Below are 14,678 nucleotides of genomic sequence, written 5' to 3'. Positions count from 1 at the left end.
CAAAAAAAAATATAAGAAGGAAAACAGGAGTTAAAGCTTTCGGCGCCTAGGAAGAGAAGCTTAGCATAGGGACGGTGCGATATAAAAACAACATGACGACCACTAACTGAACAAAAAGCTTGCCTTTCGGTGATCATTCGCGGTATGGTGTTTTTACCGTTCACCTATCACTAGAACTCAAAAAACGCTAAGTTGGAATAAATAACGGTAATTTTCTGAACGGAGAAACGCAGCAAGTTCTTCTACGAGCTCTGCGAGCTTAATTGGTGAAAAGTAAATGCGCGTTCAAAAGAAAACCTCACACATTCGAAGAAGAAATAGTTAAACAAGAAAGGTGGAAATAGTTCTTAAATCTAAAATTTACAACGACCAATGTTACTACGGTATTTTGCAACCTTATGAAGACGGCTTCAACTACATAATCCCGAGAGAGCCATGCGATTTCAGGACGAAACACGAAATGAAATGATGACAGTTTTTGCTCGGCGCATATTTGTAACCCACAAGAAAACTACCCTTAAATGAATATCGAGTTCCTGGCATTGGAAATGGCAGAGACGTCCCTTTGCTGGCAGTTAAAAATTGCCGCGGATCAGCGGCATCTCATTTTATAGTAGTGAAACTTGCACTTCAGTGTAATGGTGAGAATGTGTGGTGAGAACTGAAAGATTTTGATTCCGTGCTTCAGTGTACTTTCCTGGTTTTTCTAAACGCGTCTTAAAGCAGATTTTAACCGTGGCTTAGACGTGCCGTTAGTCCCACCAAAACATACAAATTTTAGTCAGATTCGTACAGGCTTCGCTAATTTCGAGACACCGACACGAAGGCGTACGCTTTGGCTTGGTATACTCCACACGCTTACAAAGAAGAACATGACACGTTTTTCGACTTAAACATTTCTGCCCTGAATTACTTGCGACAAAAAAATTAAGAACACCCCATCAGCCAGAATAGTCAACAAATCACGCAACTACGCACTACGCATGCAGTGTGGTGCACGAATAAAACCGCTACTTAAACTATTTTCGTTCACAAACCGCTAGTAGTTCACGCTAAAATTTTGCGCGACAGTCACACTTTGTGGTATACTTAGCTGAACTTAACACAACCGGCACCACTTCCCCGTTATTTATTAAATTGGTTAAGAGTCGGTTTTCGCCGGTGCTAAACAGGTGTAACTAAAGTTTGGGTTTGGGCTAGTTGGTTCATATTTAAACTGGGAAACAGCGATTTAAACGAGGACAGCGAAGAAGAAGACACAGACACTAGCGCTGACTATCAACTGAGCAATATTTTATTGCTTGCGGAAATATAAAGGAAGAATGCAATGACGTCACATGCGTGAAAAAGGTTTCTTTGAAGCTACGCCACAATGTATTTTTATTCGGATGCCGAACCGGAACCGAACCGAACCGGAAGACGGAAACGAACCGATATTTTCCTAAGAAGCTGCATCGGCGATACCGCCACACGAAAGACAAAAGCCGAACAAACAGGTGTTCGGAGAGCACAGGTTCATGGGGAGACATGTCCAACGTTTATACAGGATGTGCTGAAGTCGTGCAGCCTGATCAGCCCAACAATACCAGATGAAGAAAAGGTGAGCCAGCTTCTAAAGGGAAAAGCCGAAGATGGCTACAACTTCCTCATAACGAAAGAAAGCCTAACTTCCTCAGCCGACGTGATGCGGCACTGCAGCGCATTCGAAGCTTTGAAGACCACGTTGATTTCTCCGAAAATCGGCCGTCTTTCGAATGTCAACTCAACTCCAATCAAATCAAATCATTTATTTTCCGGCACCAAAAAGGCACTCAAAGGGCACAGAGACAAAAAAGCCTTTGACGCTTGACAAGGATTGTGTCGCTACCGACGCTAACGTGAACACCGGCCACCTGGAAGATATTGCTTCAATGGTACGGCGGTAATGAGGGAAGAGCTGCAACACGCTCAAGGATTTTCTACAGCTCCGGGGCACCAGTCTGGGTTAACCGCAACTTCTGTCTACCACCAGTGCTATGTGCAAGAGCACTCCCCTTTATTTCGAATATAACGGAAGTATATTTCAAATGCCTTCTGTTTGTAGAATGAACATGGCAGTTATACGCCATAAATACAACAAAAATAAGTAAGCAAATCACGTTTTAAGTGTTCAAAAAATCTTCGTTTAAAAAATCTTCATACACTACAGGCCCTGACTTGGGAGTTGAGTCATAAGATTCACGTATAGCCTATCTAAAATGCGCGTTAAATATATTTCTAATGAATAAAAACCACTGCGGTATTTTTGTCGTCACTGCTATTAACGATAATGGGAGAGACTGAGAGCAGGCATGCAAATAAAGTCCGAAATATTAGAGAGAATATCGGCGTAAAATAATGTAAGCGAAAGTGTTTCGGAATACTCAGCAAAGCAAAAACACATAATTCCACAATTATGCTTGAAAAAACTCACAAATCGCAACAGTTGTTACGGCAGCGCCTTACTGAAGGCATAATTGTCTGTCTTCCCACATAATTGGGAAAAACAAATTCTTTTTCCGTTCCAATTCTTCATCTGTGCAGTAAATTTTTTCCAAAATGAAAAAAAAACGATCCTTCGGATCTGTGCATTCTTTATTTGTTTTGGGAGTATCTCCTCAATTTGAGAAGAGCGCACAGCGGCAATTATGAGCTTCGGTAAACGCCACACGAACAGGGGCTTCTTAGTTTCTCGAAGAGAATAGTTGCAGTTCGTTTTATTTATGTATATTTAAAACGAATAGGTTTAAAGATGGCGAGAAGCGCGGCGCGTTTGATATTTATTACTGAAATGGTTTCTATGCGCTACGGTTAACTCAAAAGAAAAAGAAGTCAAGATACCGGACGCCGAGAGCCGTTACGATGCTACGGCGAAGGGTGATAATGATGTGCGCTAATATGTATGGAGAAAATATAGCAAATTTATGCTCCAGCTCCTATTGCCATCAAGTTCTGGCTGCGAAGCTTTTGTTACCTGTTAGTTTAATGACGCAAATGGGAAGATTAAAACGACGGGATAAATCTCTTCATTTTGTGGAGAGCCAGCTTCGCACAAATTATTTGTCTACAGGTAAGTTTTTAAGACAAAAAAAAACAAGCAAAATATGCAGTCCTAAGACTGCAGTAACGAAACATCAACACGTACCAGCGTTGGGTTTCTTAAAATAGCTTTAAATGCTGTGGATACTGGCTAAATCCACTCTGCGAAAATGTTAAGCATGGGAAGTTTATTTGCGTATACAAGAAGTTCTCTTGTGGTTAGCTAGTTAAATACTAGGTATCTTTACGTTCACGTCTGCTCTTAAATCGGAGTAACAGAAAAAAGTGTTAATTTTCTTCAAGCAATTTTGAAGGCTGAAGCGTTCACATCCTGATATAGTAAATCTCTCCCTGTAATAACCCTTGAACATAGTTTCAAGGGGTTCGCGCGCTAGAATCTTGTCTGTGGTAATAAAATGTTCGTTAGCTGATCTTATGTATAATTTCACGACCGCTGCCGTATTTTGGGATGCTACACATTGATTCATGACGTCGATCGTTCATCATCATCGTTCATCATCAGTAGAGACAACTTGTACATTTCTTCCTACAACGTCACAAAATTAACATACAATTGTGTGCTCTGGCGGCACGCTAGTTTGCTTTTGAACACTACTTATAATTCCCGATATGTTTGGCTAATAATCCACATAGTTCGGATAGGCTTCCGGGAAATATAGAAACGAACTTAATTTTATGCAGACGTTAAATACTTGGTGGCTTTGATAATAACCGACAGAATTACCAATCCAGAGTTAATTATACTAGAAGCGGTAATTGTTCTCGATTTAAACTGATATTTGTGCTACCTCTACCAATGGGAGCTACAAGGCTGACCAAACAGAATTTCCCTTATCCCTTTTCAGTTTATGTTGATATTGCTAGCAATACGATATCCTGCAATGCACGGGGGATCGTCTATCGGAGCTTACTTTAATAAGCGAAGGATTTATATTTCAACACTGCAGCTGTTTCTAAATGTAGACATAACGATGTCAATAAATTTGGTCGAGCAAACGCTAGCACTCGGGAATCTAGAACACAGTAACCTTGTAAAATATTTGACTTGCGCGTACGGAAGGCTGACTAAGTGATTTTTTTACTAGCGCACAACTAGCCAATTGAAACTGCTTAAAAGTCACGTTCGAGTTTAAAGTGATAAGAGCAAGCCTTAAGAGTATACTCTCCTTCGCAAGCAAGCCAATGCTTACCCATAAACGTAACAGCAATAACTAAGCAGGAAAATTATGCGCATGAACATAAACATATCTGCGTAATTTATACCCAAGTCAGAAACCGGAAGCAAACACTCAGCTTCGAAAGACCGGGAACCAAGCGCTAACGCCGCGGCCGGAACTACGCAAAACTCAACGGTTCACATTTAACGGAAACTGTAACGAAATCGAGAATCACCGAGGCTCCTCGGATGGACCGGCCGCAACGAATAACAAATAATTGTGACCCGCCGTTTCTCGCGCTGCATAATTAAAACGAAGCCCCAGCGCCAGACCTCACAGACAAAAGTGCTGGGGTCATTAAGGGAGCCGTGGGAGGGAACTAATTCGCCGTCACGTACCGCGCTCTAGATTCAGCCGCGAGAGACGGAAATGACACTGATTTTGCCCCAGCGGATTTCTATTTTCAAATTTTCCCCCTATGTTGGGGTCTCCAGAAGAAGTGAACGAGAATGAGAAACTCTGATTGCTTTTCTACCAGTTCCAACCTTTTTCCGATGTTTCAGACACGTTTTGTGAACGGCACGTTTCCGTGTTCTTCTTAATTTGTTTCTGCTAAAAGCCGTTTAACAATTAGGTCGCTCTCTTTGCAAGCAATGGTGAGAAACCTAATTATTAAAATGCGCGCTGCTAAGAATATTCGTTAACTTTCGTTTCGTGGCATTCTGGCTATCGCGGGGAGATCACACTAAGTGTGAATGCATCGGCTGTAACCTTGGGGATCTTTATGCGCGCTTACTTCTTATTAAGCGATACAGAGAGTCGTAGCGCTTGTATTTTAAACGTGGTAATCAGCTTACTTTTTTTTATTTCCTATTTTCCCTAAGCTTGCCGCATTTAAGAAGCATAGCGCTATTTTAAACCAACAGGATTTTGTACACGAATTGGTTAGATATGTGAGTTGTACATAGCATGCATTTTAACGTGGCCGTCAGATGTAAATCATCTTGAAGCATAAAATATTTTGTAACGAGTCTCTCTTCTAGCAACTTTTTTAAATCCAACTTTAGTATTATCTTGTATGTTTCTAGACACCCGACATCTGCGGTAATGCACTTCAATAAAAGTTGTCTTGGCTAACGCAACTTTGGATACTGCCACAGTTTAAATATTGTTCCCGTCTGCCAACTCAGAGCACAAAAATTATGGATAAATTATTAAACAGCACCAAGACGTTCCCGCGCTAAAAAAAAAGCAGCTAAGACGCGCGCAGCAGATGTCTCCCTTTGCCAAGTTTCCGAGCGACGTGAACCAGCACTTATGTCCGAAAGGAAAGATTGCTTTCCAGCACATTCTCTGTGGTCTTTAATCCCTGTGCCGAACAAAGGCCAGAAAAGTTCTCGCCCATATGGTAATAGTATGGCTACACTACACTATGGTATGGCTACACTACCACTGAAAACGTGGTGAATAGGACAGCTAACCTACGTTTGCGCAATAGTTGCCTTCTTTTGTTGCCGGAACGCGGCTTCCTTTTCATTACACACAGCTGTCAGCCTCACTGTCTCTGTTTTACCGGCCCTCGACGTGGAAGCTCCGGCCATACACCAATATAGCCGCAGTTGTAGTTAAGAATTATCGACCGTTGGCGGAAACGTTATGCCTTGAGACCAGAACGCACATTACCATCAGAATCATGTTTTGTTCACTTTTTTTTTCGTATCCAAATTTCCTCTCGTATTTAATGGCGTCTGTGTTATATAGCGGTTCATACAGTTCTCGGCTACGCAACATATGATGAGTGACCAGCATGTATAAGAATTCAGAGTTTGCGCACAAAAAACCCTGCTTAGGTATCGTTGCACATTTGCTATAAAACGTAAATAACTTATTTTTATGCCAACGGGCATTCTATCACAAAAAAAAGACGCCGTGCGCAGTGACGGCGCTCTCTGTAGCTATCCGCTGCAGCGCATGCATTTGCGAGACACTCTCAACCGACCTGTTTCCACAAATCTCAATTCTGCCTTCTACCCTTAGCTAGCATCCTAACGTGGCTGGCATTAAACACGTTGTTGTTGTATATGGTATGGCACGACAGCTCATTATAAGTTCCTAGAAAAGCTGCATTCCGTTAAATACAGTGGTACATGTTGCGGCTCCGCCATGTGCAACGTTTGGTGACACCGCCTAATTTTATGATCAACAATTTCAAAGTTCTTGACTGAAATGTCAATTTCTTTCGCAGTGTTAGTATCCAATGTCAAGCTTTGCTTCGTGTGGAGTATCACGTCTAGGAGGTATTTCCGACAGATTTTAGAAAGGTCGTATTTCATCAGGCGTAACTCTAGGGGAAGGAACATCCACAACTATTTACACCGAAATACCTCGAAGTCTTGTTACGTTTTTGTGCCTAATTTAAGATTGAAGGTACAACTTTCCGTGTGCAAGGTGTAGCTTTTTTGCACATTAGTGTGCTAGGTTCCTCAAATAGTACAAAATGACCAAAACGATACGCGCGATGGTCCAAATTATCTGCTTTACATCATGATGACGCAGGACTGCACAACTACTTTACGTCGTTTTATCGCGCTGTCGCACAGACCGGCTTCCAAGGGGTCGGTTTCTAAGGCAAATCTTTGCTGTGAACACTGCAACCATTGGGGTATCTCCGCGTACAGGAATGCTATGAATGTGCTTGTTATAATGAATGAACAACCTAAAATGAACAACCTATTCAGGTTCTTAAACGTTTCACGACCCTTTCGCAAATTTGTCGCACTACGCCACTAAGATACCACACAAAAAAAGAAAAGAAAACCACCGAAACAAAAATTGCGTGAGAGCATGTCCCAAAAAGCACATTACATTAGGCAGCTCCAGCCATTTGAAGCACTTACCTCCGTCAGCATCACAGATGAGGGAAAGATGCGCCCCTTCGTCGTAGGGGCCGATAACTCCGTGTAAAGGCTTGCCGGTCTCGTCCCGAATAATGGCGTCCTTAGGGGGAACTGCACGATAGCCAGGAAAAAAAATACGAAGAAATGGCTGAGTTGAGATATGAGTTGAGGAAAGCGTTCGTTCCGATTCTACATTTTAGATACAAGCAAAAGGCTACGAGAGCAAATACGACGGCAAATACGACGGCGCAAGGAAGCAGGTTTATTAGCGGTATTGCAGCTGGCGACAACCACAGTAATTCGATTAGATACAAAATCAGCTGCTTGACCACTGCCCTAATCTACAAGATGAGGTCGAGCAGAGAACTCAAGCACGATATCGTTGTACGCTTACTATCAAGTGCCGCCCAAGATATGGGCAGTGCACTGGTACAATCGTAATACCGCTTGAAGCCCATGTAAAGTTAAAGGACCGCAGGCGATTGATATTATGGAGGCTGAGTGACCCCCCTGACTGACGACAGTCAGTTAGACTTCAAGTGGCGTACAATATGGTGTGGTAACGAGCATCCCTACTGAATTGGACGCTGCTGGAGTAAAAGTCCAAGATTATATTTATTGCTACCCGTGCGGCAGAAATTAACCTGCGTCACGCTTGTAATAGGGAGTTGTTAGGCGCAATTCATTATACTGTAAGCTGCCCTAATATCAAACTTTAACTAGGGAGGTCTCAAATCCAAGCTGTACAATTAGGTACAAATTCAAATATATCCGCCATACTTCCTCATAGGACACCAGTGCGGCAAAGAGCAAGGCGGAAAAAACCTTCCCGCGCTGTGTAATTACTGTGTAATTACTGTGTAATTACTCTGTAATTATCGTGTTTCAGCACGTGCAAAAATCCCATCAATACGTGCAAAATAATCTCCCAATTCTGCTGTATCACCTCCGTCACATCCAGCTTGCGCATCAGGAGGATACCTGTAATGCTGATTTGTGTTTTTTTTAAATATGGTTTATACAATTGTTTATTCACCCAAATATCTTTCATCTTAGATAATTGAACAAAGTTTGCGCTTCCAAATTTACCATCAGCCCGGTGGAGGTCTCGGCTGGCGTCCGAGACATTTGAAGGCTAAATTACGACATCGTCTGCGATCCTTATCATGTAAGGGTTTGTCTTTAATGTAGGCCTAGCGCTAACAAATTGCTGCTTAGGGATAAATGATTGCATATTCCTTGATTTCTTCATTTTTGTTTACTCTTTACTTCCGCTTTTTTGTCTTTAATTCTGTGTGGTGCACAGGTTCGTAAGTCTCCGGTTGCAACGCGTATATATATTCATTGTAAATACACTTGTACAAGGGTTAACATTGAAAACATTCCTATCGGAAGTTCGGTGGTGAATTTAGGTCGTCGCGTTTCCTTTTTCTATTGTCTCAGTTGGTCCCTTTCCGCCTCTATTTCTTTATTCTCTATCAATTTTATAGGTGGAGATACGGAGACGCCAGTGCACAGTGTGATATTCCCGACATTATATTTCCGCTTATATAAACTTGGCAGCAAGCTACCTGCATATATTTAATATTCATGGTGAACATGAACTGTTTTTACAGGCTTAACCTTAATTTTGCCGAGAATTCTGATTTACTTCAAGAAAGAACTCTGCAAGGACACTATTATTGTCATATCATACTTATCTCTATTGTGCGTGACATAGGCATAGCAGGTCCAGTTTAAAATGTCAGCCTTTGACGGCGTATGAGTGTAGACGTACATAGTGCAGCATTAGCACAAAATTAGAAGAGATATGCGTGGCACGTTCAATCGGCGAATAAAAGATAAATAAAAAATATCACACAAGTAAAATACCTTTGGAAACTTGAGAAACAAAAAAGGCGATTGGTTTTGCAGTTTGCTTTTATTTTTAAAAGCGCGCCATCCCCCTCACGTGGAATCTTTTTTTTTTTTTTTTACAAATTGGAAATGGCTAACATGCTCTAGAAAATTTTAAGGAGTAAGAAAATTTGTCTATTTTCATTTTGCAAGCACACGGAAGCTGACCTCGCTTCTGGGTCGGGCCCCACTTCGTGGCAATGGATTGCTCTATACAGCATCAATTTCCTTTAAGTGCACCGGAGTCATATTTTATGTGCATTAGGAATAAAAGGCACCGACCTTGTTTTCGGTGAGTGACTTCGCGGGGCTCACACAAAGAACCAGCAAATGTGATGTGATGGGAAAAATATATTGGGCTGTTTACAAAAAAGCTAAATTGGAAAGTCTACAGAAAAAAATAACCCTAGAAAAGAAAGGCAACCGCACATAAAATTTGTACAGGATGCGAAAGTTAACCCACGTTTCACAAACTCTCGAACGGCAGAAGTTTGAATAAATTCGCCTTACGTCGGATTTGGAGACTTGCAAGTTTTATCAGTAGACTTGTAGTGCGGCCTTTTAACTCTACGATGTTTGCAAACAACTTTGCCGTGCCCATCAAAGCATCGCCTCTAAGTCTCTTCCCCAGAGCCGAAAGCTCAGGAAACTTCTTTTCTGACACTCAAGCGCAGACCGACAGACGTTTACATGCTCATTACCCCAGACTTTTGGAAATTATCGATTGAACTCACGGAGAATTGTTACCAATCCTCCATTGGCTGCCTTAGCGACGCTTCCACGCAAGAGTCCGCACCATAGACAAACCCACAAAATGGCTTAAGCAAACACGGCTGAGGACGTTTTATCCTACTAGCTGCTGCTGGGGTGTCCTCTAGTACTCTCGCTGAAGTGCAATGGCTTCAGGCACAAGAACGAAGAATGGGACGATTCCGCAGAGTGACTGAAGAAAAACCGAAGGAAAGGAGCAAGCGGAGCAGATTGTGCAAATGTCCTCGTCTTCCGGGCGGCCCTATGTCATCCCACGGTTTGACAATAGCCTCGCGAACGCCGCACTCAAGCGGGCTGAGCCTTATTTAAACGCTCCACACCGGAGATGCATTCGGGCGCAGGCTCTTTGGACTCGAAAGCAAAACCATCGCGGCGCTAGATGTGTTCCTTTTTCATTCAAAAGGCGCGCCCACCTGTGGAAACCGTCAACTCAAATAACGGTTGCGCCTCGAACAGAAACGAATACAAATGCAGTCGTTGCGCATAATGCATGGGAGGGGAAAGGAATAAACCACTGGGATTGACTCTCTTATTTGTGCCTCTGTGCATCGTTCTTGACAGCACTGCTCCTAAAGTCTTGTCTTGACACCAACAGACGTCTCGGGAAAGCACTCTTCGCCAAAACGTTAAAAAAACTACAGCGCTACGAAGCATGCGAAAAGCGCCAATTCACCGCAGCGTAGAATAAATTGGGGGCAACGGTCGTGGATTTTTGCAAGTTAAAGAACCTTCAGCTTTGCATGTGTTGGGTCTTTTCACATATTTCGCGGTGAACTTGGATGTGACAACTTACAACTGCGATTCTCAAAAAAAAACTCTATTAACAGGCAAGTGATTGCTTTTTTGCGCAGTTTAGAGTTTGATGATGTCAGTGCATTCGAATTTAAGAGGGAGTGGTGAATGCTGGGCGCTTTTCTGCGTGCAAGCTACGAACTTAAGTGCGAAGAAATGCATTTCAGCAGTCGGTCCTTCAGAAAGAAACCATTAGGGCCAGCCAGTCAGAAAAATGAATCATAGATATAGTTCCACGTTACGTTACACATTAAAAATGCGGCAATAAAAATCCTGAAAAAGCAAGCCTGGGCATTTAATTCAAAAACAGATTAAAAAATCTGCGAAGAATTCTTTATTTTCGGCTCCACAATACCCCGTTGTTCGGTAATCGATATTTCTCATATACTTTAGCCACCAAGACTTCCGCCTCATCGCGGTGATTCCCAATGCACAAGGAGCGCAATAGAACCGCACAGAACCCACCTATAAGCGACCTCACACGAACTTGGCAGCAGTATATGGGCCTTATACATACGTATAACCCTAGCCAAAAAGTATCCGCTTATAAGCGGCCGGACACAAAATTAGCAGCAGTATAGTGGCACAATACGCATGGACGATCGTAACCGAAAAGCGGCCCCTTAACGCGAGCGTGACAGCAGTTGTAGAATATTAAGCCCCGAAGAGCGTAACTGAAGAACGGCCGCTTATAAGCAGCACGAGACGAACGTGGCAGCAGTATAGCGGCCTATGATACGCACCGATGACCGTGAGGTTGACGTTCCTGTGCTGCGTTCGCTGCCTGCTGTAGTCGACCCGGCAGCGGTACTGGCCGGCGTCACTCTCGAGCACCGGGTCGATGTTGAGCGTGGGCGGCTTGGAGGCGACGTCGAGGTACGCGCGCGTACCCAGGTCGGGGCCCGGGAAGTGTCGCGCCTTGCCCAGGGGCTGGTCGCGGGCGTCGAGGCTGTAGATGGGGATGCCGAAGTCGCCGTGGTACCACAGGATCAGCGACACGCCGTCGCCGCCCGCGGGGATGCTCGTGTTGCATGGCAGGGACACCTTGCCGCCCACCGCTGCGAACAGTTCCGGGATGGCTGCGCCCACAGGGTGAAGGTAGGGGATTGAAGAGAAGAGGAGAGAAAACACAAAGGGGTTAATCGAGATGATAAAATAGCGCACCCCTGGCTCTGCAGCTTAATTGAGGTCGCAGAAACCTGACGTCGGTAGCAAAGATGCTCCAGCCAAATGCTGTGCGCAGTCAAAGCCGACATTGTGCCTAGTTTGCCCTTTTCAACTCGAAATTACGACACAAGAAAACAGTCATTTATAACTGACACAAATTTAGAACATGCCTATAAGAACCACCGTAACGCATCCATGCATTTACGAAAATGGCTGTGCTTCGTATTCACCTGATAATCCACCCCAAACAACAGCAATTAAGTTACCAACCTACATTAATGCGCTTCATCCTATCATCACTTTTTCAGGACTCCTTCGTAGATCACAAGTATCAAAAGCTGATGCGTGTGAGATGCATTCGCGTTATATTCGGAAATATTTTAACACGGAGAAACATGTTAACACACTTTTCGTGCATTAACAACAGCTGCGCACAGCGTCATAAACGCCGCGAAATAAACGCCGGTGCGAAAGTTTCCAGTGAGACAAGATCCCACACCAAACGGTAAAAAATAACCCTCAAAGGCGGAGTTTCCCGGAAGCACGCGCGTTCCTACTCCTCTATGCACAACCACAACACCAACGCCTTCTTCCCCGAGACGTTCAGCGGCCCCCTCGCCTTAACCCTCATCCTTTTCCCGAGTGCCTCACGCACAGCACGCCTCCACCGAACCGAGAGGGTTGCAGGGGAAAATTTCCACCTCCGGTTCTTCCTCCCCTTTCCGCGCTCTCCTGAGTGGGCGCTCCCATTATTCCACTCCTTAGGAGCATCTCGACAAGCAAAGGCGGAACGCGCTATGTCCTCCGCCTAGCCCGGTGTATGGAAGGAGGATCCGTGTCACGTACTCTGCCCCCCGTTGGTTGCCGCGAGCGCACCCGTGTTGTGTGCGCGCGCCTTCCAGCGAAAGCGAAGACGGGGGAGCGCCAAAAAAGCGCGTGTCTTCTCATCGAATCCCGAATCGCGAGAGACATGTTCTGGCAACAGAATGGTTGCTTTTTGTGCCACATTTCCGGCCGCCGCCTGCGTACGCAATGCGCCGCCTCGAGGGGAGAGCAGAATGCGCCAGAGCGAAGAGAGGGGGAAAACGAGGCTACGCTCGAATGGAATCCCAATCAGCCGCTGGGCTTCCAGAGGATCGTGGCGTTCGTCCGCCGCGCACGTCGGTTGGGCGTTACCATCGCCCTCTGCTTTTGTTGTGTTGTTTGTTGGTGTTGTTGGCAGACTCTTCCTTTCTTCTTGAATCGTTATTATGGTTTTACGGTGTGCTGTTGGGTCTCTTGTTACCAAACTGTGTGTTTATATATATATATATATATATATATATATATATATATATATATATATATATATATATATATATATATATATATGCATATCTTGCAGCCCATTTTTGCGGCTTCAATTACAACCCCCTCCACGGGAGGCGGAGAGGGAGGGGGCGTTTCCAACAGTAAATATTACTTTCAGTTTTTTTTTTCTGAGGCGCCTTTACATTAAAGCACCTTGTGTTTTCTTTTTTCACTTTTGCTTCTGAATATTTGCTTTATACTTTCATTTTGCGCCCGTTTATTTGTTTTCCGCAGAATATTATTTCCATGGGGAGATTTTTTGGCGGCCCTTTATTTAATGTTACACAAAAAACTTTTTGCATTCTTTTTGTTTTTTGATATGCATCCCCGCTGCGTCGCGGCTACAAACCCCATTTCGCGAACGCGCCTAGCATAAGTGGACGGCGGAACGCAAGTTAAATATTTGGGATGCTGGTATTTTGTCCTCCTAAAGAGCGTTTCAGAGTCACCAGTGCATGCGCCGGAGGGGTGAGCAGGGAAGAAGATATATATATTTTTTTGTTCCAGATATTTGTGTCTCCGATCTTGTAACCTTTCGTTTTTGTACACAAAGCAGGGTTAAAATAAAAAAATGGAGCGACTGGACTGCTTCCATGGCAAAAAATAGGGTCAAGCAAAAACATAACGTTGGTGTTGCATCCGACGCAAAATATGTTTGCCATCTTGTTTTTGTGACCCATTCATGCTTTCTTTCTTCCCGCGAGCGTTGCCATCCCACGTTTTGATTCGCTTGTTCTGGCCTGTGGGGTGTTGATACCCGGGACCCCTATTTCGCGAACGGAATTCAGGTGGCATCTCCTTTCCCGTTTTTTACGTATTTTCAGTTCCAAATCGCCACAAAAAAATTAGCCATCAGCACCGGAAAGAAAAATGCAGTGATTTTATAGATCTTCATAAGACAGGAGAAAGCATAAAAATGTTTCCTTTCGCGCATGTTCACTTAGAGTGTGCGTATTTTCTTTTGCAGAAGCCCAAAATATTTATTTTCTTCCAGCCTTTAAAACACCTGAAGGGTCATTAAAACCACTCCTTCGAATTTTTTTGTGATTCTACCCCAAATCCCGCTGATTCTGGGGCGAGCGGAAATAACATTATTTATTGTACTTCACAACACGGCGTCTATATTTGATCCATGTTCGTCTAGATGAGGGGACGGCAGCCTGCGGCCCGCGAGGCAGTATTATGCGGCCCTCAGCACGTAGTCAGAACATCCAACCCTCCTCCTGTCAATCGGAGGACGACACGCCAGTTTTGAGCTCAAATGGGGTTAGACCGGAGACAAAGACAGGGAATTGATCGCGTCAGTTGGCATTGTCGTTCTTCTTCAGACTTAGCCAGATTACTTTCAATTATTGTCAAATATTATTGTCAATTCGCTGAGTGTTTTCTCTTTGCCTACATTTTCTCTTTGCCTTTTCTCTTTGCCTTTGTCCAAACAGATACAACACACTAGCGCCCTTACATTTATGTGGGAAAGGAATCAAACTTCACTGCTACGCCGAGAAACAAAAAAAAACAGCGCCAGCTTTTCCCGCAGTGCAAATGAATCTTGGTCTTCTTTCCAGCCTGC

The 14,678-nt window shown here is 43.9% G+C and overlaps 1 protein-coding gene across 2 annotated transcripts in view; it reads right to left on the bottom strand.

Moving 5' to 3' along the window:
* The window catches only part of LOC144178942 (neural cell adhesion molecule 2-like), a 199,049-nt gene that overhangs the window by 49,334 nt on the left and 135,037 nt on the right, over positions 1–14,678 (bottom strand). For both annotated transcript variants that reach the window (XM_077707096.1, XM_077707097.1), the window contains exons 2-3: positions 11,335–11,670; positions 7,133–7,243 (exon numbers count right to left, since the gene is read on the bottom strand). In XM_077707096.1, coding sequence (XP_077563222.1) covers positions 7,133–7,243; positions 11,335–11,670 — 447 coding nt within the window. The remainder of the gene's footprint in view (positions 1–7,132; positions 7,244–11,334; positions 11,671–14,678) is intronic.

Source organism: Haemaphysalis longicornis, unplaced genomic scaffold (genome assembly GCF_048455015.1).
Source record: "Haemaphysalis longicornis isolate Haplotype H1 unplaced genomic scaffold, Haemaphysalis longicornis Haplotype H1 scaffold_4, whole genome shotgun sequence".
NCBI lineage: Eukaryota > Metazoa > Arthropoda > Arachnida > Ixodida > Ixodidae > Haemaphysalis > Haemaphysalis longicornis.
The sequence above is the reverse complement of the archived record's forward strand: the minus strand, read 5'-3'. Positions and strand labels throughout refer to the sequence as shown.